At 40.3% G+C, this 23,676-nt stretch overlaps 1 protein-coding gene across 1 annotated transcript; it reads right to left on the bottom strand.

The window, feature by feature from the left end:
* Nucleotides 1–3,889: 3,889 nt before the first annotated feature.
* On the bottom strand, nucleotides 3,890–22,020 carry C1H21orf91 (chromosome 1 C21orf91 homolog). Its single transcript, XM_054186156.1, has 5 exons — nucleotides 21,754–22,020; nucleotides 21,174–21,303; nucleotides 8,084–8,617; nucleotides 4,710–4,772; nucleotides 3,890–4,357 (listed from the first exon to the last, which is right to left on the bottom strand). The coding sequence occupies exons 2-5, from the start codon at nucleotides 21,295–21,297 to the stop codon at nucleotides 4,197–4,199; spliced, it is 882 nt and encodes a 293-aa protein (XP_054042131.1). The 5' UTR covers nucleotides 21,298–21,303; nucleotides 21,754–22,020; the 3' UTR covers nucleotides 3,890–4,196.
* Nucleotides 22,021–23,676: the final 1,656 nt, after the last annotated feature.

Genomic DNA, 23,676 nt, shown 5'->3' with positions numbered 1-23,676 from the left:
TTAAATGGATCGAAGTTTGTGGTAGGCTCGTATATGCTCACACGGATCCCATTTTGATCCAGCAAGACTCCTCTTTGTGAATTTAATGACTGTCTAAGCCAGCCTTAGATGCAGCTGTGTTCACTGTTGGGGTTTCCAGGCACTGCAATACACATAAAGTAACAAAAGGGTTTCAGAATTCAGTTTAGGTGAATGCTTTTATTGGTAATATGTTCCTTTATTAAAAAAAAAAAAAAAAAAAGAATTCAGTTTCTGCACTTTGCCACTAGCAATTGCAAAAAAACCACCCCAAACCCAACACACAACCACCACCACCCCCCCCCACACCTGTAGCAATGCTGCATATGTTTTCAGAGAGCATTTCACTAAACTCCTTCTGTTTAAGTATGCCAGTTTCTGGCCAGTTCTTGTTACCATTTTACATAAGCGATAGCTTATAATGCCAATGAAAACTGGTAAGCTTTAAGCTGTCAAGACTGTCAAACTGGATTTTATTTGATAGGTGTTCATAGCCTCAAATACCACTTTTGCAAATGCAAAGACTTGTTAAAGCGTGTTCACTACTTACTCAAAACATGTTGATCTCATTTATGAATACCCTAAGAATCAACATTTCGTATTCAGAAACAACTCAAATGTAACGCAGGATTTACACCAGGCAGATTTCACAGGGGAAGTCAGGAAAGCATTGACGAAAGAAATCCCATGCATGTGATGGTACGAGCATTTTCTTGTAGCACATACTACTTTTAAACCAAGAACGCAGCCATGTCTACCTTCTTGGAACTGCCCTGGGCTACAGAGATGCGCAGCAGCAACTGCAGTTCAGAGCTGCCAGAGAGCTGGGGCACATGCTGGCCCCCTCTGCATCTTGAGCGTAAGAAAAAAAAGCTATATAGTCACATTTTCTTTTAAGCGCCTATGCTACGTGTATGCTTTCCTTTTCCCCTGACTTGCAATCATATTGAGGGCAAAGCATGTAAAAATTTGTTTCTCCATGGCTTATGTGTGCCAAAAGTTATCTTTCCTAATTATAATCCATCTTAAAAACCTCCCTCAGCCTCGCCTGGATGAAAACCATAATCTGATGTAACAAAATGTAGTAGGAAGGACTTAAAGTGTACATGCTATGCCTTTCATTCCCACAAAAGCAAACACCAAGTGTTAAGTAAAACCTAATTCTCCTCACCATCCAGTGAAGTGAAATTGAGACCCTCATCACTCCAATCAGACACTGGGGAATTCCACATCGCGCCTCACTCAGGCTGTATGACGGCCATTTTCCCAGCTACGAGTAACAACGGTATTTCTCCTCTCACCTGACGCTCACAGTTATCTTAGTACCGTATTAACAAGGTTTACAGACCTGCACACGCACATTAACCCATCTTCTGACAACTATAATTAGGGATTAGCTAGTGCACATGTACTTAGAGGCCCACTTGCACACATAAGCAATGACGCCATCGATTTTTTCCCCTCTTAAACCACAAAATACCCAGAGACGGACAAGTTCAAGTCCCCACTCATACTCTCCAGCTGTTCCAAACTCCTTTCAGGGCCCTTCTAAAAATACATTCTGGAAAAAGAATAAAATTAATCAACCTGTCATATGTAATCCAGATATCACCATAGGGAGGGCAATCAATAAACCTAGTCTGAACTTCAGCTTACTTCTCAATTTGATTTTAAAATCAAATCTAAGCCTTTCTTCATGCTAGTCATTTTTTCAGTTCAGCTATATAAATTACTGTTTTCGCTTAAAGTGATAGAAATCCAGGAGACTCCTGGCGTGCATTAAGGATAGCTTCTAAAGCCAGGCAATAGACAGCCCTAGCAAAGGGGACTGGACCTGTTGGTCACCAGTGTGAGTGAGCTCATCGGTGATATCAAGAGTGGAGGCAGCCTGGGCTGAAGTGATCATGCACTGGTGGAGTTCACAGTCCTGAGAGATACGGGTCAGGGGAAGAGTAAAGTCAGGACCCTGACCTTCAGGAAAGCAAAATTCCAGCCCCTCAAGGAGTTAGTCAACAGGACCCTCTGGGAAACTGCCCTCAGGGACAAGGGGGCAGAGCAGAACTGGCAGATCTTTAAGGACACTTTCCATACAGCACGGGAGCTCTAGATCCCCAGGTGTAAGAAATCAGGAAAGGAAGGCAAGAGACCTGCATGGCTGAGTCAAGACCTGCTGGTCAAACTAAAGGTCCTGAAAGAGATGCACTGGCAGTGGAAGCAGGGACAGGTATCCTGGGAAGAGTATAGGGACGCTGGTCCATTGCGTAGGGATGGGGTCAGGAAGGCCAAGGCACAGCTGGAGCTGAACTTGGCAAGGGATGCAAAGAATAATAATAAGGGCTTCTACAGGTATTTTAGCCAGAAAAGAAAGGTCAAAGAACATGTACTCCCCCCCGATGAGCAAGGCTGGCAAACTGGTAACAACGGACACGGAGAAGGCTGAAATACTCAACTTTTTTGCCTCAGTCTTCACCGGCAGCCTCTGTCCCCACACCTCTGGAGCCCTCAGCTCAGGAAAGACATGGACCTGTTGAAGGGGGTCCAGGGGAGTGCCACAAAGATAATCAGAGGAATGGAATACTTCTCCTATAAGGACAGGCTGAGAGAGTTGGGGTTGTTCAGCCTGAAGAAGAGAAGGCTCTCGGGAGACCTTATAGCAGCCTTCTAGTACTTAAAGGGGGCCTGCAGGAAAGATGGGGACAAACTTTTTAGAAGGGCCTGTTGTGATACAACATGGGGTAATGGCTTTGAACTAGAAGAAGGAAGATTTAGACTAGATATAAGGAAGAAATTCCTGACTGAGGGTGGTGAGGCACCAGAACAGGTTGCCCAGAGAGGTGGTAGATGCCCCATCCCTGGAGACACTCAAGGCCAGGCTCGATAGGGCTCTGAGCAACCTGATCTAGTTGAAGGTGCCCCTGCTCAGTGCAGGAGGGTTGGACTAGATGATCTTTAAAGGTCCCTTCCAACCCAAACTATTCTATGATTCTATGAAATCAGAAAGCGTAGACTTTAACTTGGAGGGGGAGAGGGGGAAGGGAAGTTCTGTTCCTCCCTCCGCTCTTAACTTTTTCAGTGCAACTCAGCAATCTTCAGTTATACAAATCCAGCTCTATAAACAACCTTTTGGCAAAGATTAACTCTCTATCTCAGTACGGTAGATAGAAGTTTTAAAAAAAGCAGAGGCTGTTCTTTTTTATAATGTATCATTACTATTTGCATTTCAAAATGAAACCACTTTATCATAGTCTGATCCAACTTTATAAAAAACTCATAACAAGGTAATGTAGTATTACAAATTTATTTAGTTTTTTTTCAAAGGAATTTTTCAGCATTGAAAATTTCACACATATAAAACAACTTCAACTTCTATGCATTAAAACCAAAGCACGTATTTTTTTTTTTTTTAATATGAGGGAAGTGCTGTGCTTTTTTTTTTTTTAAAAACATCTCTTATGAACCAAGTTCTTCTGTTATAAAGCTGATAAAAATAAGGGATGCACCACCACGTTTTTTTCCTTAACATGTGAAATTCATCTCTTTGGGAAACAGGATTTTTTTTTTTTTTTTGTAAATTGTATCATGAAAGATACAGACCTGAAAAAGGATAAACAATCATACACAACGCATAAACATTACACAGTAATTCAGACATTTTATAAAGAGATCTGGAAAAGTACCTAAAATAGTGATATTTATTTAGTATAAAATTTCAGTAATAAAATATTGCTCATAATAAATAAGAAAACATGAGTTTCATTAATACTGTTCTCCCCTTAAAGCTCTCCTGGATGTAACATGATCAGAACTGATCAAAACTCAAATTTTTATTTTTCCTCTGTATGAAGGAGGCAGGCGTACAGGCTTCAGGTCATTCTTTGTTAGAAAATTTTATTATCAACAAAGCACAAAATTTGTTTCAAGGCTCATGCGTAGTTATGGGCAAAAAAAAAATAATCCCAAAGTGAATAAACCTTATTACAGTAGATTTTAATACCTAAAATATTTGCCTTGTTTCTGAAAAACAGAGTGGAATAAGACTTCTCGTGGATTATGAACACAAAGAGAAAGCTGCCCAAGTTTCCTCAAAAGCTCCTAAATATCTGTGCAGCTATACTTAATGGTTATCAAAGCCGTTAAGGAAACTTAGCTCTATAGGGGGGATAGAAATTGTATCCCCTTTATATGGGGACATTTGATTTCATCCCTGCTCGTCCCATCTGTAGACACGGCAGTTTGGAGTAGTTCTTCAGCAGCTGCTCAATAGCAATATGACGGACGTTGAGCTCTGAGGCCAAAGAGTCCTTTTCTTGGACTTGCTGTGTCAGCTCTTCAAACACATCTGCAAGAACGTTATGAGGTTAATGCACTGAACAGGATAACCAGTTTATAGTTTTAGGTGACCTGAGATGAGGTGGATTGGTTTATAACGCAAAATGAAGTTGACTCCAGACAGAAAACTTAAAGAAAATACTGTATTCTCCAAGTGCCAGTCTGCAATGCCCAAGGAGGTTACATATAATAAAAGCACCTAAAAGTTTCTTGTTTTACATGGAAACATGATATACAGAGATTTCAGTTCAAAACTTAGCTGATAGTAAAGCCATTGCAATTTCCCTCCCCCCCACCCACAAAGACTTTCTTTATTACAAAGCAACACAAACCCAAACCAGAGAGTACTGAAAAATTCTCACCCTGGATTTGCTTGAGCAGTTTTTCATTAAGTTGCTTTAACTCTCCAGTAGTCATCATAGTCACTGTAACAATAAAATCTGTTATTACTACTACCGAATTCACATAAGCATCCCTAAGCAGACTACTATTTTCTCAAATTGTTGTCATTTGCATCCTAATAATTTACAGATGAGTGGCAGTAAGTCAGAGGCAACATTATCTATCAGTCATTTGTGGAAAGTTTGAAAATTCTCTCTTTTACATTGACAGACAAGGATTTACTCCAAAGGAAAGCCCGTTCTGCGATGTGAAAAAGCTGGAAACTCAAGCCCTCAAAATAGAAGTGTCCAGAAACGGAACTGTTTGTAAATTGTTTGACACCTTTAAATACTTTACCTTCCTTTGACTGCAAAACATGGTTTCCACAGTGTAACCCTGCAAGTATGTCTAACTGTGGGCAAGTGGACAATTCTGAAGTAAGTCCTACTACATTCGCAAGCCTACAGGAAACAGCTTCTAGACAGAGTTTTCAGTGTGCAGCTACCTTTTCTGGCTCTGAAGTTTTGCACTTTATGCCTGTAAGAATAATGTATACAGTTCCCACTGAGTGCCTCAGTGACAAACGATGAAGAAAAATCTTAGTTTGATACACAGACCAGTATATAAAAATAGGTTTACTTCTCCCTTTCTTGTGCTATGTTCCTAGTAAGAACTGAAAAAAAGACCCTCTGCATCATTCAAAAGCCCTTCTGTATCTCAGGTTATGTGTACATTGCTCATCCTTATAGAAAATATATATTAAACCTTGGAGGAGAGAGTTGTGAAAGTATTCTACACAGCCCTCGATCAGCAGTAGCAAGTAGGGAAGCACTGGCCTGCTTCCTAGAAATCCCTCAACCCAGCAGTGGTGGGCACAGGTTGGTGCCGTGCCTGCTGCTGAGATGCCCTAGGAAGCACGGTGAAAAGTGACAATCCTGATCACCACAGGAGGACACATGGCACTGAAACTAGCTTTAAGACCTTGTAATTTTTAAATATTGTTTTTGAACAATGCTGCAAGCTTAGCAAAGCTCTCACTGCATACTTGAGAAAAACCTACACTGCAGTCACACAGCTTTTGTTCAGAGATTTCTCAGTGCAAGACATTTCTATATTGTAAATTTAAAGCTTAAGTTCTGAAAACAGCGTTAAAGCTTAAGTTAAGTTCTGAAAACAATAGTCCCCTCATACCCACAAGACTAGTTGATTATCCTAAGCTTTCTCTTTCAACCTTTCTCACATCTTGCAGTTGCGGGATATTAACTGTTTGTCAGTATTGCCAAACCAAAGAAGGTGGCAATAGCTGAGATCGCTTACTTGTTACTCAAGACAGAAGGCCACTAAAGAGTGAAAGAGATTCACCCTCCAACAGCCAGGTACAGTGCTGCTCCTTCCTACCTTTGGCTATCAATACAACTGACGATTCCTTTCTCACATCTTACCACCCTTCAAGCTCCGCAACACCCCAATTGGGTTTAACATAGTAACTGACATCTTTATAAAAATGTCAAGAATTATTTTTTTCCCCCTTTTATACCCAGTGGTAGGATGTTACTTCCCATTTCTTCATTCCTTTCATCAACATTTCGTCAACTGTAGCAGATATAAACACACACGAAATGTGTGAACCTGTCTATCAGGATAGGACTGTTTCATGCCACATTAATTCTGACACACAAGGGAAAGGGAGAAGAACAGAACACCAAATTTAAATGATAAAATACTATTCTATCCATAGCTGAGGTAAATGATAAAGAAATACTGACCAAGCTATTTACAGTTATGTTAACAATATTTTTTTTTTAGTAGACTGCTATGTATTACAGTGGAGGTACTGCAATAAGAAGGTACCTAATTCTGGCAGAGAAAGTCTAAGTTTTCTCTAAAATACAGACTATATATAATCATAGAGTCTCCAAATAAATGTATTTTAAAGCTAAATACTGCAAAAAGATTAAACACATACCTATAATACAAGGCAAAAGTGCCTCAGAAGTGCGTTATGCAGTCATAACAGAAGAAAAAAAAAATCTGTTATCTAAACAGCTCTAAACAGCTTTATGTTCCCCTGTCCCAAAATCAGAGAGATAAAATCCAAGTCACTAACTTCAGTCAGATAACCCCATAAACCAGGTCAAGCTTTGATAATTCCTCTGATAACTGCTGTCCTGATTTATGTAATCCCAATTTATGACTCCAGAGGACAGGTGGTCAAACAGCACATCTGTTTTGATTTATGACTTTTAAGACTAATAATTCACTACAAATGCAGTATGAAGCATCATACATCGTTTAAATAAAATCCTTCTATAAAGAATGAGAAATGTCCGAACTTTGCAAGGACGGGTTTGTTAGTTTGTTGAAAAAATGGGAGCCTAACAAAACTGATTCCAACTTTTTACGGTATCTCTTTCTCACTGTCTTCCGACATTCTGAATTACATATTATTTTCTTTTTCATCACCTAATTTTCCACTGAATATTTTACCAGCCTTTTTGCCTTCTTTCTCAGGTCTTTTAAAATTCAGAAACCCTCTCCAATTACTTTTCTAATCTACAGAAATAAGAGTGGGTGTATCCCAGTTTATGACCAGGCACTGTTCTAAGAGCAGAGATCAGAGACACTACAATATCCTAGATTTTTCTAAAGACTTCTTCTAGTGACCTTAAATAATGGAAAAACTTATTTTACACTGCTTCTAGTAACATCACAGTCATCAAAAGAACTGCTCAGGTCTACTGCTACAGCTTTTAAGAGAACATGGTGGCATAAGGGCCCTCCCATTTTCTTATGCTCAACAAACAGAAGAAAAAAATTCTAATGAAACGCACACGGAAGTCTGCTACTATTAAGAATGTTTCATTTTTTATGTTGTTTGACAAGTTTGCTCTGCTACCTTACCTCTAATTCCCCCTACTGCTTAGGGCAGCTCTCTGTAAAATGTAACTGAAGGCGCTGCACCGGTTCAGTAAGACAGTTGTTGTCAGGAGCTTTGGAATCTCCACAGGCAGGCCTGTGCATCTGCCACGACTGACATATTAGAGTGACTGCAATCAACCACAACAATAACTTTTTTGCATAAATTAGGCATGTCTGGTATCACTTTGGGTTATAACTAACAGGAAAATCTGAAAAACAAACCCCCCCACACCAACCAAACCCTCAACCCCAAACACACTATTTGCTTAGCCACGTAGCCTTTTTTTTTTCCCCATAGATTTTACAGTAACTCCAAATTGTAAAAAGCTGGATTTTGGGCTGTGAATTAATGCCCTGTGGGGACATGAAGTGGTCAAGAGATATTTCAAAGAATGCCCTTGCCTGCTAGGTTGCGTGTAAATAGATATATACTCACGTTCTTCCCTGCTGTATTGAGGATGCCTTCTACGCACGCTGGTAAGTGAATCACCTTCAGCTTTTTCAGCTTTCTGGGCTTGGTTGTGATTAGACCACAGAACACTGCCGCAACAGAAGGTAGCACCTGTTTCTTGCAACACACCAAGTCTGAAATCAGTGGATTCTCTTTGTTCCAAAAGAGTTTGTGAGCAGCTTGAGATGCCTCCGGAATTCCCATCTATCCATTTTGCAGAGTATCTAGGTACTGGGGAATCAAACTGTGGGAGTAATTTTCTATCAGTCTGATGTCTGAAGTTAAAAAGCTGGTGTTGGGATGATTTCGAGCTTTCAGGATCAGAGTCTAAATCCTTGTTTTGTGCATACTGTATGATCCAGTTAATTTTTTTGCTCAAGATATTTTTTACTTCTGCATATGGACTTTTAGAGAGCTTTGATCGCGGACAGTCCTGATTTGCTATTAGGTGGAATTTTTCAAAGCAGTCTCTGTGCCCCCTTAAAGATCTTGTATGTAGAAGATCTGACTTTGGTACTCCTGTAAAGACACAATAGGAAAAAATTCACTTATTGCATACTTGACTGATTTTTCAAAATCTTTACTCCCAAGGGACCAAGAAAACAAAACCTTAACTGATGCTTTCCTAACAGTCTAATCCTGAAGTAAACAGGTACTCCTAACAGTCTAATCACTGAAGTAAACAAGGATATGTGATACTCTAAAATTTTTGAGATTCCACTCAGTCTTGAGTCCTCAGCATACAAAGTGTTTTGCACACATTAATCTCTAGTGCAGGACTTCTAAATTACTTGCATGTGCCTCTTGGATGATAATGCAGATGAGGCAGACTGCTAACTCTGTATATATTGCATCATACCTATAAACAAGTGTTTAAACTCTAGAAGTAAAATAACCTCAACTATATATCAGAAAGTTATATATATATATAAAGAACAATACTGAAGAGCATTTTGACAGTAGTCATTCATGGTCCCGCCTTCTATGGATAACATAAGCTATCTGCTCAACAAGTACTGCAATGTGCGGGCTTGTGTCATCCAAGTGGTCAAACATAATTCAGACTTCTGTCTTAGTTTATTATTTTGCACTGGTACAAGCCTGTAGCTTAGCTAGAGAAGTGCTAATACTGTTGACACTTGCCAACATTAAACTGTCCTGAAATTAACTTCATACAAGACGGATGCTTATTCTCTTTGCCTGTCTTCCTTCAGAACTAGTCAAATAGCTACAGCAGGTAACTTACTCAAACTTCAAAGTAATTGATAGTGATTGACACGTTAAAAAGGAACACAATCTGTGAAAATCTACAGTTGGTGAGTGAACACAGATGGTATGAGAAACTACTATTTCAGAAAGTTAGTAATAGTCCAGTACAAAAATCAGTTTCTGCAACTTCAGTGGATATTTTTCTTCAGATTCACCTACACAGTAGATTCAGTGTCCAAGTCCAGAATATCAAACAGTTTGACATTTATCTCAACACTACTTGGGAGGTTCCCAATATAATGGAAAAAAACTTCGTCAAACAAGTTCCTCATTGGAAATAACAAATGATATATCTGTGAGCCACTGGTTGAAAGCGCTCAACGCTTACTAAAGCCAGAAGATTTAAATCAACATGTGATAATGTAATTTGATCTTTGAGATTACGTGCCATGAACTAAGCTGCAGCCATTTTACCTTTTAGCAAAGAAGGAAGTATATAAAAGTGCTTAAATTTACAGAAAACCCATGACATGCAACCATGTTAAAAAAATATAATAGAGACTTTAACAAGCAATGAGCAGAGAGCTACATGTTACCACAATTCTCAGTTATATCTGACTTACCCCCTTAAATTCTTGTTGTAAGCTTTAAGCCCCTCACCCCAAATGATAAGCTGGGTTTTTAAGTGGCTAAATTCCACAAAATCCCAAACTACTCAAAACTAAGCTACAAACATAAAATTCTTAACATGAAACCAAACAAATCCAAGCAAATAATTTTGATTATCTCACTTGCTGGTAACTAGTATTTCAAGTTGGGGAGTTCAAACACAGAGTAGCCATTATAAATTTTTGATTTTCCACTCTTTGGGCAGCATTGAAAATCTAGAGCATTACTGTTCTGGTCGAGTTTGTAAGAGCACACACAATACTTATGGGCAAAAATGACAAAAAGAGTGGAAAATAAAGAGGACAGCAGTGGACCTTATTTTCTTAGCAGCAGCTAAGAAAGGTAAGGTCATGAAAACAAACACTCCTTCTGTCCATGAACTAAGTATTAGAACACACAAAAAACACATCCTAACTAGAGGCACCTTTTAAGCAGGAAGTTCCTGAGCAAAGTACAAAGATGATGTCTTCGTCGGTACAGAGTAGAGATTCTTAATCTACACCTCAAAATATCTTTCAACCTCTTTCAGCGAATAGACATTCACTAACTTTTCTTACACTGTACATGATCTACTGCCTACTTGCAAAGATATTCTCCCTCTCTGCAGAGACTTAAAAAAAAAAAACCAGAAAACATTTCTAGTGAAAACAAGGAAAGACAAGTCATTTGTTTTGATAACTGATCAGTACAATTTAAATACAGCAAATCTGCTTAAATCAAGTAGCATGATGGAAACCCTTAAATCTTTAAGCCATCAAGGAAGAGCAAACACTGTCAAATGAAGTTAAGGCGGCATATACTCAACAAGACTGCAAACCCTACAAAACCAGACTGATTTGTTCAATGTTATTTGCTTTACGCAAACAATTCTTCAACACACACTATGCAGCTGATGCTTGCAGAACTTTCTTTCACTTACAGAAAACGTCATCAGATTGGCTGAAAAACAAATTTTACACAATTTTCTGTAATAAAGTTCAGGAACCCACCTAACAATTTCACCCCAAGATGAATGAAGCAAGCCAGTGTCTTCTGATCGAAGGACAGATTAATTCTGTCTAAAGCAAGTAGTTGAAGATTTGGTGAAGAAGAGGGAGGAGAACTGCAGAAAGCACAGTTAGTAAATCTAGGACAAATGCAGTTTTGCACAGAGTGTTTCTAGTTCACAGTTGCTAATAGGTACTAACACCAGTTTTGCTCTCAGGATACCAATCCTCTCCCAACACAAAAAAATCAAATGTACCTACCAAGTTCTTACTTCTCCTTGTTCTCCCCTACATGCCCTCCTTCCCCAAAACTAGGGAAAGAACTACTGCACTGTTTCTATTAAAAACAGAAAAAAAAATAATCTTGTGAGTTTAATGAAATATTCCCACAGCTGGTTCTAGAGACATGGCCTCTTGCAGTTCGGTTTTCTGCCCGGTGCATCTGAAGAAGCAGGTCAGACTACACTTGCTTACATATACACACTATCACTTCTGGGGCACTCACAAAAGACACACCTGCACAACAAGTGCTAGGACACTGCAGTCTCACTTAAAAAAAAAAAAAAAAAGAACAAGCACAGCATGAAGCCCTATCTGATTTTTGTCTCTAAGCTCAAGGTTACTCAAGTCTTTCTGACAAATTTATCTTTTAAAAGAGTTCTGAACATTGTTAACCTCCTCACTCCAGAGGCATGCTGCTCAAAGAAATCTATTTTATCAGAATTCAGTAATATCAAGTATGCATGAAATTAGTAACCATTACAGAAGAAAAAAATGTTACTTCAGAAGCCTAAAGAGCTGCATATTGGCCACATCACTATTTCTGAGGTATTATAAAACATTCCCAGTAGAGAAGAATAACCTCCCACCCCAGACCAGAATTTACATCCTTCCCCATCTCTTACTCCACTGAAAAAACCCACCGAAAAAGGGTCTATCTAAATACTCTCCAATACAGTAAGGAACAGAAAGATGTGTAAAACCAAACCAGTTTTGTACAGAATTGCTAACAGACGTGCTTCAGCTTTCACATAACTGGTCTGGACTTCTACTGTAACAAACACATGCGGGAAAAAAAAACCAAAAACAACCCTCAATTTTTCTTTTGTACTAAGGCGACAATTAGTCCTTTCCAATAAAGAGAATGTGAATAACAACAGCCACTAACCTTCTGGACTCACATCTCAAGGGCTGAGCATTCACAGCAGCTGCTGTGCCAGCACAAACTAGTCATTATGTACCAGTATTACAGCAAGTAAAAGCATGTTTCTTTGAACCAGGTCCTTCTGTTGTGGGCAATACCATCAGTTTTATGAGGCAGAAAAGATGTCTACTTCTTTTTGGTAAGACTTAATACTCCAATCAGATTACTTCGTATTTTTTCCTTCATCATCATTGCAAAAAATCTACCAGCTGGTAAACTGGCATAGATCAAAGAAACGGTATATAAAGATGATTCAGTTTTAGAAGACACATTACTTAATCCAACAAATTGATGAGTAAAGTGAGGTAAGACTTCTGTATATTACAAGAACTAATATCGTAATTTTGATAAAGTTATTGTCAGGTCTGGGGATTTTCACAGGGTTTCAGTTCTGTCTCAGTGTTCCTGTTTGCTAATATCCACCTCAACCTTTTTGATTTTTGATTGGTTCTTCACATCAGCAATCATACTACCATCAACATTTTTTTCCACATTTGTAGGTACGTGTACATTTGTCCCTTATCTTACTTTCCAAGAATAGGACTGCAGAATACGTGCAAGTACATCATACCCTCCATACTTATTTTTTCAGAGAAGGAAAAAGAACCTCAAAAAGCAGCAAAAAGCCCACAACCACCCAGAGCAGGAAAGTTTCATCTGCAGAGAAAAAAAGAAATCAAAAAAACCACCAAAATTCAGTATCATCTAGACGACGTTATCTAGCTAACTTAAGACAGCAGATGCTATTAGGAAACAAGCTCACGCCAAAGATCATTCCTCAAGTGAACAAGATTCACAGGATGATGCCAAATCTCAAGACAAATCATAAAATTAAGTAATTTGCTTCTGATTCTGGTAACCCATGTGTCCTAGATGAAATATGAATGTTTTCACTTTACTCAGCAATATCTTTGTATGTTGAGCACTTATAAGAAAAGGGTTGCTTATTTAAGAGCCTAGTATTAAGGCAAAAAATTCTAAAATTGTGTATTTCAATTTGTAAACTATGCAAGAAACTCTTCCTCTATCCCGGTACAGTTCTCAACATAATGAGTCCTAATCCTGCAAAATAATTTTGTAAATAAATTACTAGCAATCAGGCAATTTATAAAGTAGTACACATTTCTGTAACTTCTAGTTATTCATAAGTGCAAAGGAGCAGACGGTGAGGAGAATATTTACCATATAACCAGGTGTGTAATCATATCTTAAATTCTACCCCATTTTAAAGCATTTGTAAATCAGTTTCCATCATATTAAGGTTCTGGGTTTGGGTTTTTTCTTTGTTTGTTTGTTTTTTTCTGAAGGGAAGAAGCCTATAAAGACTTTATTTCTGCCTTTCCAAGTGATTCTTCGAGAATTACGTATAAATTCTTCATGATAAAGATACAGAACTAAGTTGAAACGTTTGCTCACATTTTTGCTGGCTAGAATAATTGTCTTATTTGGAGATTATAATAATAACAAGTTCAATTCAAAAGGAATGCTCTTGAATACCAAGACTACTGAACATCCCTTCGCAAACAAATGTTTTCATTAAAAAAGAAAATCAGTGATCATTAGCTTGCTTATCTTCCACAGTTTTTTTTTTTCATTTGTTTGTTATTCTTTTTTTAAAGGTTGTCTTATTTTGTATTTCAGCTCCATCAGTTGAAAATAATGTTAAAGAAAGCCTGCATTTCCTTCTTAGCAATTTACAATGCAATGCTGGAAACTAATGTTTTTTGCAATGGTGAATAACCTTGGCTTGAGCAGCTGAAGAGGAAAAAAACCCCAGAATTTAAGATGGAGTGAACTAAAATTAGCAAGAATACTTCTAGACAAGTGAATAATCAATTTTAATTTTGTACTAAAACATTACTTAATTAAAGCCATATTTTAAATAAAAGGGACTTTAAAGTCCCTTTAAAGAATTTACAAATAGTTATGGGTAAAATTTATACCTGACCATAGAGAAAGGAAAAGAAAATCTGCCTTCTCGGTGTAATGCTGGCATATAGCTTCCACAAACGTGTTAAGTACACGTGGACAGTGAAAAAAGAGTGGACACACTTCATAATACAAATCTGTGTAGTACTGGCAACACGGGTGAAATTCTGTTTAAGCCAGAACACTTAGAAACGATCCACCTCTAGTTTTAGTTAGTTACAGGAACTGCCTCCACAGCCAGTGAAGAAACGCTTCTCGGGCACAATTCATCTCATCCTAAATAGTCACCTGTAGAAACATTTGTGGTAAGCACCTACACTTTTCCCTTTAATCCTATAAGCAAGCAAGAACCCTTGTGAAAGTCCATGGCTGCCAACTTAAAGAGCCCCATCTTTTACATGCTCTGAAACATTCCAGGTGCTGCTCCCCTCAGCTGTCCATCTCACACGCATACAGTATTGCTCTGCAGACAGGGATGTTTAACCAGCTTCTGAAACAGCTCCTGAACAACCGCTAGTGTCCGCCAGGAACACCAAGATCAGATGAGCTCAGGTCTGGTTTACTTTGTGTACAAGGCTAAGACCTGCAGCACAAAGAGAAATGTTAATGTCTATGTATTAAATTAATTAAATGTTCATGTCTATATATTTTAAGCCACTGCTGTGTATTAGTCTGATCATTAAGAGTGATGAAAGAGGGGGGTTGTCTTATGATAGAAAAGCAGATCCCAAGACCTGTTCAAAATGCATTAAATAAGAACAGCCCATGATCACCTAAGACAGTAAGTCATTCACACGTCGAAATGACAAGGGGTGGGGAAAACTGATATTCTTCAGCTGGACAGTTCTGCCAACATTGAAAAACAGGATCATTAGAGATGTATCTCCAATACATCTGCCTGACAAGACTTAAGCCAACTACTATTTTTAAGTGTATACACGCAATTGCATTTGAAAGTTAAGTCTTATGATTTATTAGATTGGGTAGAAGGAAAATGCCAGTGCCATTCATTAACTTCCAAAACCAGACACATGGTAAAGACTAGATATTATCTCGCTCATAAATTAAAGTTCTCTCCTCACTTTCATATGATAAAGCCAGTACATTCCACACATCAAGTGTGCACACAAATCATCTCCCACTGCATTTCTATTAGCTCATTTGTTTTTTAGCACATTGCAAAGACATAGTACCTAAGACAGAACAGAGATCCAATTGACCCTTTAAATATATTTTCAAAATTCATGTTCCCTATATACTACTTTACCAAGAAGAGAGTTTACAAGCCAATACATTCTGATGAAAACGTTACTACAGGAACTACCATGTTAAAGAATGTCTCACACTTTGTAAGAAAAATCAATTTGTCTGACCTTGAAGACAGTGGAAGCCATAAGACAGTATTTCTGTATTACGGATGATGCCAGGTGAGTAACATTAACTGCTCAATTTCCCTGTTTGCATGTACAAGCCTCCCAAATTTGCACACAGAAAATTCAAGAACGTACTTCTATGTTTGGACTTGAATTCATAGTTAAGAGGTTTACACGAAACTGCAGCTAGTTCCACAAGTCCATTCAAGTTTGCAGAAATGAGTCATAGCCCTGGACTGCAAATGTTACCTTGAAACAAGTTCTCATCTGTCTAGCCTAAAGGGCAGTGATGAACTTCTTTTAGCTTTTGTTGCCAGAATAATACATTTTGTTGGTTATTATTTCATTTACACAGAAAAAAATAAGCATGTGTAATATTTTGGAACAGAATGAAATTAAACCAAGCGGTTTCCAAAATACTCTTCTGTAGGGTGGAAGAAGGAAAAGAGTGACATTTGAGTGCTTATAGCTTTTAACAACTAAACCATTTTTTTTTTTTATAGGATGAACATAAAGAACACAGAATGAGGATATTACACAAGATTTTGTAGACTGTAACAGGAAAACAAGGTATGCAATAAGGCAGATTGGCTTATAGCACCTTCACCTCAACCTGGAAACCAGGACGCACTAACCTGATGCTGAAATTGCTTCAAATGCTATGAGTCTATCATCACTTTAAAGGACAATGGAAACTTAATTACATTAACATAAATCAGGCTACTAGATGCCCAGTACTTACGCTATCTCTTCTTTTATATTACAAGATCTGGGATACAGACTGTCATTTGCTATTCAGCTGTTGTTCAACTTTAAACAGAAATGGAAGCAAGCCAGTTTGCTTGTCAGCTAGCATTCTCCAAGATGTTATCATGGTTAGCAGCACCAGATAAGAAAAACAGTAAATAAAAATCAGCTCAAACAATCAGATTTTCCCCCTTCTATTATGGTTTTGTCTCTGTTACAAACCCTTGAATTTCAGGAAACTCACAGATTTTTAAGTAATTCTGCATTAAGACATACCAGGATAAAACTAGTTAAGACAGATACATTATCTATGACAAATAATGTAAAACTGAACAGTAATTATTGCAGACTTTCAACTTTGAAACCTTCAGAGACAAGTCGTTCGCTTGAACAATTGCATTCAAGTTTTGAGTTCCTGAAGCTGGGATTTCCACCGGCATTGTCCAGAGAACCACAAAGCAGCCTTAACAAAGGAGGCATCTGCATTGCACAACGCATTCCCATGTGAAGATACCCAAACAACTGTGAGCAGCACCAGAGGCAGCACCGCTGCTCAGGACTCCAGCTGCCTCTGTATGCTCCATGGAACACGGGCTGGATGTTTACATCCTCCTAACAAGAGGATCAGAGCAGAGTCGGGTGTCTCTGTACAGCACAGCATTCTTATGTGCGAACCCTACAACTGGAGTTTCAAAGCAGCTTGTAGGGACACCGTATTCAGGCAGAGGGTTTTGTTGCTATATACACATACAGACAGCTTTTCCACAAACACACACATCTATTTTTGTGTGTTCATATATTCCCCCCCTCCAGTTATAACAGCAGATCTGTTGTTAGTATTATATATTTGCTACTGGAGTTCATTTTCCCATATTATAATGAAGTTAAAAAGGAGAAGAACTTTGTCTCAAACTAACACACAACACATGATTTCGTGGCTTACGCAATCTAGTTACATACGCACTTAAAACGTTTCCTGTTCCAATCCACAGATTACTACTGTGACACCTACTCGGCAAAACGAAACAGTACACAACAATCTCCGATGTTCACTTCGCCTGCACAAAGCAAACAAAAGCCAACATCAAATGTCAGCAGGTCCACACCACCAGCATATTCTAAACCTCATCTAGAACTTTGAAACCACTGTACAGAATCAGCTTCATTTCTCAAAATGTTAGTTCAGTTTTTCATATAGAAGTACTTTGCATATTTTAAACTTTAAGAATCATGTCAGTATTCCATTGTGCTAAATCACCTGATAATGATCCTTCAGACACAAAAGCTAGTTTTGCAATAGAAGTATTTATGTGTAGTTTAGTCCATTGGGCTTCCCTGAGCATGAATCCTTAAACTAAATGAGTTGAAAGAGCAAGTGCACCAGGGACAAAAATACTGCCCTTTCAAGACGCACACCCCCCCCCATCTCCCCCAGGCCCTGTTTAAACTGAAGATTGGCACTACTAAACTCTCCTAAGAACATTGCTCTTTTCCTGCTCAAGAAGGGTTGATGACATGTAACAGGAGAAAGTTTATACCTGCATCTTGGCTTTCTGTTTATTCTGTATGTCCATCTTCCCTTTTCTCCTCCCTTTGCTACCACTCTTTCAGTCAACTTCAGAGAAAGAGACCCTATAATTCAGATACATCACTCCTGAATAAATTCTGGGACAGACACCACAGCTGAACTCCAAACTGCACTCAAACAAGTGGTTTCTGTGAATTAACTGAACTCAGTAAGAAGCATAATCACATTTTAGGCCAGGCTATCATTTTATTTCATTAAAACCCTAAAAATCTACCACTGAAAAAATTATGATGGAGACCTGATTTCTGATAAAAAAACATAAAGGTTTTATGACACAGTAACTAACTTCCTCACTCAGAAACTCAGCAGTTATTTAACTAAGGCAGACCATAGATTAAGCTTTCTGGATAGCAGTCTTCTCTATAAAGAACTGTAAGAATAACTTGAATTTTTGGATTCCCTCCCCTGATTATGTATAATTATCAAGCTATTGTCCAAACATAAGAAAGGTTACAAAAAAACATCCCAGTGTCAGGAAGGTAAAGGCTGAGACACTCCACAACACTGATCCAGGAAGTTTGTTGAGTCATTACAAATGGGGATGGTCTCTCATTTACTCATTTTTAATTACTCATCTTACTTAACCAAGATGATCAACAACATTACCAACTAGACACAAGCAAACTTGTACAGATGTTGAACTCGCAGGTGTCAGAAGAGACAGAGATTCACCAACAATACTAAACAATAATGTAATCAAGTGCAGCTAAGTAAATTGCATTTCTGTAGTGTTTTGTTTATACACATTTGAGAAAGTCTGTTTCAGAGGGGATTCAGGTGGTTAAGCCTTGGCCTAGATCAATCTCAAGCGTGTGGATTTACCATAGACGATTTTGCTTGAAGTTATCAGATGCTGGCATAAAGAGAAACAGAATCGTTCTCATGAGTTTTGTTAAAGCATTAGAATATAACACCCTTTTAAAAAAGGAAATTGGGAAACCTACTTCCAGAATTTCATACATAGAACCATGGAATCACAGAATCATTTAAGTCGGAAAAGACCTTCACGAACATCAAGTCCAACCGTAAAACTCATGTTGCCAAGTGCACTTGCACATGCATTTGCAATGCTCCCTTCTATCCCGACCCACCTCCTAGTGAGAACTGGATGGTCAGGAAAGATGGAAGAGGTGCTATACATTCTCAAGTCAGACAGCACTTAACAGATGGAAGTTAACAGGGTGCTGCAAACAGTGGGAGTACTTAAGCCTCCTGCAAGATGCTGAGTTGTGACTAATAGCCTGTCTGTTCTCAAAGAGCAGCTATTTCCTACTTCACCAAGGGAGAAGTTACACATGTACATCAACACTAAAAATGAGCAAGCCTTAAGCACTGTCCTAGCTGTTGCATGGATATCTTTTTAGAATAGCCTAATTCAACTCCCGAATTACTTAAGAAAATATGTGTTTTAATTGCTTGGATTTTTAAATATGACATTAAATAAAAAAGCAAGCTATTGGTGAAACGGACACTTATTTCTAATTGTGAGATAGCACATCTACAGAGTTGGTGCAACTAACAGTTCATTCTGTTTGAACAGAATATTAGCTAAAATAGTAGCTATTTACAATGCATCTGAACTTCATTAAAATACAAGCAGGAGGTCAATATGAAGACATCCAGTATAACATTCTGAGTTAAGTGAATTATCCACTGAATTCCCTATCCAGGGCTGCCAAAAGATTTGTCATTTCAGATGTGTACAAATCACAGCCTTTGTCACAGGCAAATACAGGAATGCAGTATATATGTCAAAAGTAGGAAGAGCACGACCATGGTTATAGCACAGGGCTGGCTCACGCAGTGGTTCAGCTAAAAGGTCTTACAATGATTCTTCTTAGAGTCACTTACACAGCCTCTGCCGCCCTCAAGCCTCCTCTTCCTATAAAAGCAGTAACAGTACATCTTTTCAAGGTGGTACACAGAAGAGAGTATCAGAAATTGATGATCAAAGACATTAATACTTTTACTATGCAAAATGAAAGATTAAGAACATAATGGTTCAGGTAGTTTCAGGTGAACTTTCATCACTATTCTGTTCAAGTATCTTTCTTTTAAAATTAACTGAAAATTTTGAAGATAATGTAAAGTAGTCTGCTGCACAAATTAAGTCTCAAAACACAGTACTGAGTCAATATTTAAAGGCGATTCCAATTTGCTAATGCATTTCTCAGATTTCTGTAATGCAAGAACAAAATTTTATTACCTATACATGCATTGAAAGTCAAATGCACAACAGAAACTGTATGGAATACATATCCTTACAGCCCCCTACACTCCAGTCAGTTTTATGCTTCTAAGGTTCAGAATAAGCAATTAGATCACTGGGTACAGTGCTCATATCTCATAGCACCTTCAGCTCAAAAAGACTTGCTCTTAAGACCTTTAGTGTACTCTCATACACATCGGAGACAACAATCTCACTATCTGTTGAGACATGGGCCTTCTCACGTAACAGTGTTAAGATCTTCATATTCAATTGCTCCACATCAATATAGATTAGTCTAGGTAGTCACGTGCATATGCAATTGGCAAATATCACTTTACATAACTGGAACAAAATACTTCGTTGCCCCCAAATCAAGTAACAATATTTATACTTTCAAAAAAAAAAAAATCCTTATTTGACTTAAAAAAGGGAAATAACTAACCTACTGCTCATTCATGCTCAACATTTGATTCACACATGAAGAACAACAATACGGGTAAACTCCTTAGCAAAACCTTCAAAACAAGGTTTGAAATTCTAAAAATACCATGCTGGAGGCCAAAAGGGTATTACAAGATCAGTGTTTTAGAAGATGGACAAAATTCCTACTTTATAATTTGCAAACTTTAAGAAGCTTTGAAAAGGAACCCAGTTTTATCGTATTACATGCATTATCATCTTACGAAAGCAAAAAGAAATAATCCTCTGGTCATTTCCAGGGAAAGTGAAACACTGATTTGCTTCAAAAAAACCCCACCTATTACACATTAACATTTGCAATTTAAGTAAGCTTTATACATAGACCCCTCTAACTATTGAGTAAAACCCCTGAACTAAGGCAGAACATAAACTCCTTCCGATCGGAATTAACATCGGAGGTCTAACGCCAGAAGGTGAAACTAACACCAGGGCATTTCAGAAGCTCTCAAAAGGGGTGTGTTACACCTTTACACCTAGAGGAGCAGGCACTAGGGCACCCACCTTTACTGTAAACGAGCTATTTAGGAACCTAACAAGCTAGCTTGGCCGGCAAGAAAACTTTCCGAAGGTGCGCGTTTCCTAGCCTAAGCCTTTGTGAAAGCTTTCAGACCAAACTCAATTTGCGTTCTGCTCCCGGCCAGGCCGGGATGAAGGAAGCCCGCCCAGGTGAAACGCCGCTACCTTCGATGTTGAGCTCGAAGCAAACGTGGCAGAAGGAGAGCGTCTCCTTCTCGGTCCCCAGCTTGCAGACGCTGCAGACGTTGTCATCGTCCAGGTCGATGCTCACGAACTGCTCCTCGTTCATAGTGCCCTGAGGGGAGGGGGACACACAAGGGACCGTTATTCCAACGGCCACCCAGGCCAAGCACCGGCCGCATCGCGCATGGGGGGGGGGGGGCGGGGGGTGAAGGCGGGCAGCACAGGAAGAACACACCGCCCGCACCCACGGCTCCGACCGCCGCCGACACACGCGGGGACCGGGGGAACGATGAGGGGAACGAGGGAGGGAACGAGGGAGCGTCCCGAGAAAGTTTCTGCCTCACAGGGCAGCGCGAGGGGTGGCCAGGCCGCACAGCGCGGCGGGAGCCCTTCCGCCGCCTCCCCGCCCGCGCATCCCTTCCCTCTCCCGGCGGCTGCCCCCGTCCCGTCCCGTCCCGCTTCCCCCCCCCCCCCGCACCCCATCCTCAGGCTCCCTCATTCTCCGCGCACCGGCTGTGCGGAAGCTTTGCTACCACCAGACCCATCCCCCGGCCCCGCTCACCGCCGCTCTCGCTCCGCGCCACACCGCTCCCTGCCACCGCCCGCCCCAGCGCCGCGCTCCACTATTGTTCGGCCGCCAGCGCCTCCGCCGCCGGAGCTCGGCGCCAGGCACCGCCCGCCGCTTCCGGCCGAGACCACGGCTCCTGCGGGACGGGGGTGGCGGAGGGGGGAAAAACGACACGACGGGAGGTCCTGGAGCCAGCGCTCCGCCGCCCCTCGGCGGCTGGCGTCGCCTACAGAGTGGAGCAGCGGAGGGCAGCGAGGCGGGCGCAGAGAGCGGCTTACGACCGCCTCCCCGTTCCTCCGTGCGGCCACGGGGGTGGAGAGCTCCCCTGCTCCCCGGCAGCAGATGGGCTCTCCCAGAGCGCGGGGGAACGGGGGCGGGGCGGGGCGGGGCGGGTGTGAGGGGAAGCCCGCCCGGCGCCGCGGCAGCCCCACCCACGCGGCACGGCGGGGCGTGTCCTCCACCGCCACGCCCCCTTTCCATAACCACGCCCCTTACACCATAGCCACGCCCCCTCACGCCTCGCCGCGCCCTTCGCCCCCCGCCCCGCCCCACCCCGGGGGGAGCGGGCGGGAATACGGGGTGTATCCGTGGCTCGCCGGGGGCTTAATTCTGCAGTTATCCCAGCGTACATTTACACTTAATTAATTGGTGATAGGTACTACAGAGCGCGCTCGGGATGCGCCGTGGTTGGGCTTTGTTAGAAGTGAAAAAAATTAAAAAAAAAAAAGGAAAAAATGCATGTGGAATTGAGAGCGGGGAGCGCGGGGAGGGCGGGCTGGGTGGGAGGGAGGTAACAAAGTCAAGGTCTGCTCTCACCTGTGTGCGCAGAGCTGGGAAATCTGTGCTGAATTTTAACTACGTCCTTGAATGGCTCAGGATGGGATTGTCCTAACCTGAGCTTTCTAGGAAAACGGAAAAAAAAAAAATTGCTTTTACTTTTAACTTCATCTACTTACAGAGGAAGGAAAGAAGAAAGTTAACTGTTGAACAGGATTAAAAATTTGTGTGCGTGAAAGGGTAAAGAGGAGAAGGAGAATGTGCCTAAGACAGAAACAGTGTCAAAGTCACAAATGTACGTATTCGACGGGATGGAAAATACCAAGTACGAGCTGTAAGTATGACCTGAATGGAAAGTAAAACCAAGCCAGGTCTGTGCTTGTCGTCGATGAAGCCACAACTGGCAGATCGTATCGTCTTGAGAATTTCCACAGCTGATGGCAATTACGTACAACGCATTCCTATGTGTCAAAGTAGGGTTATTTATGAAAGAGTAAAGTAATCTTCCCGAATCTCCTATGTCAAAACACGTCCCTACAGTTTTTATTGTTTCTTTCACTGTATTTTCTTGGTGCATTTTCTTCCATTTTATCATAAAGAAAGAAAAAAGAAATCCCATACTGTGCTAGAGTCCCATCCTTCACAGCTCTTAAGTAGCAAGTTGACTTTAGATTTGCTTCTGTTGGGATGACGGAGCAAATTTCATCCCAGAGCTTCCTGAAATCTTGCTCAAATTGTTTCTCCCATGGACCGAGACTGGGCTTGGGAGAAGGGTTGCGTTTCCTTGTCCCCTTGTCACCTGCTTTTTTGGTATCCGTGAAGAGTGGCAAAGAAGCAGCAGCCTGACTTCATTGCAAAAGTGATATTAAGACAGAAAAAAGGATGTCAGCCTGAGGTAGAAGATTTATGAACAGAAAAGAAAGACCGGACAGATGATGGTAGAGGATTATAAAATCTATAAATATTGCAGTATTTTCCCCTCCAGAATCTGATGTAGATCCAAAGGCTATTGAGTCTCAACAGCCCATCGAATTTGAAACTCACAGTCTAGGTGACTAGCTCTGCCACCCTTAAGACACCTGAAAAGTAACATTTCAAATTCAGCCCGACTTCTTTCTCTTCCCTCTCTGCCGTATTCAC

The sequence above is a fragment of the Rissa tridactyla genome, chromosome 1, assembly GCF_028500815.1.
Source record: "Rissa tridactyla isolate bRisTri1 chromosome 1, bRisTri1.patW.cur.20221130, whole genome shotgun sequence".
Classification (NCBI taxonomy): domain Eukaryota; kingdom Metazoa; phylum Chordata; class Aves; order Charadriiformes; family Laridae; genus Rissa; species Rissa tridactyla.
Note: the sequence above shows the minus strand (reverse complement) of the source record. Positions and strands in the feature narration are given on the sequence as shown.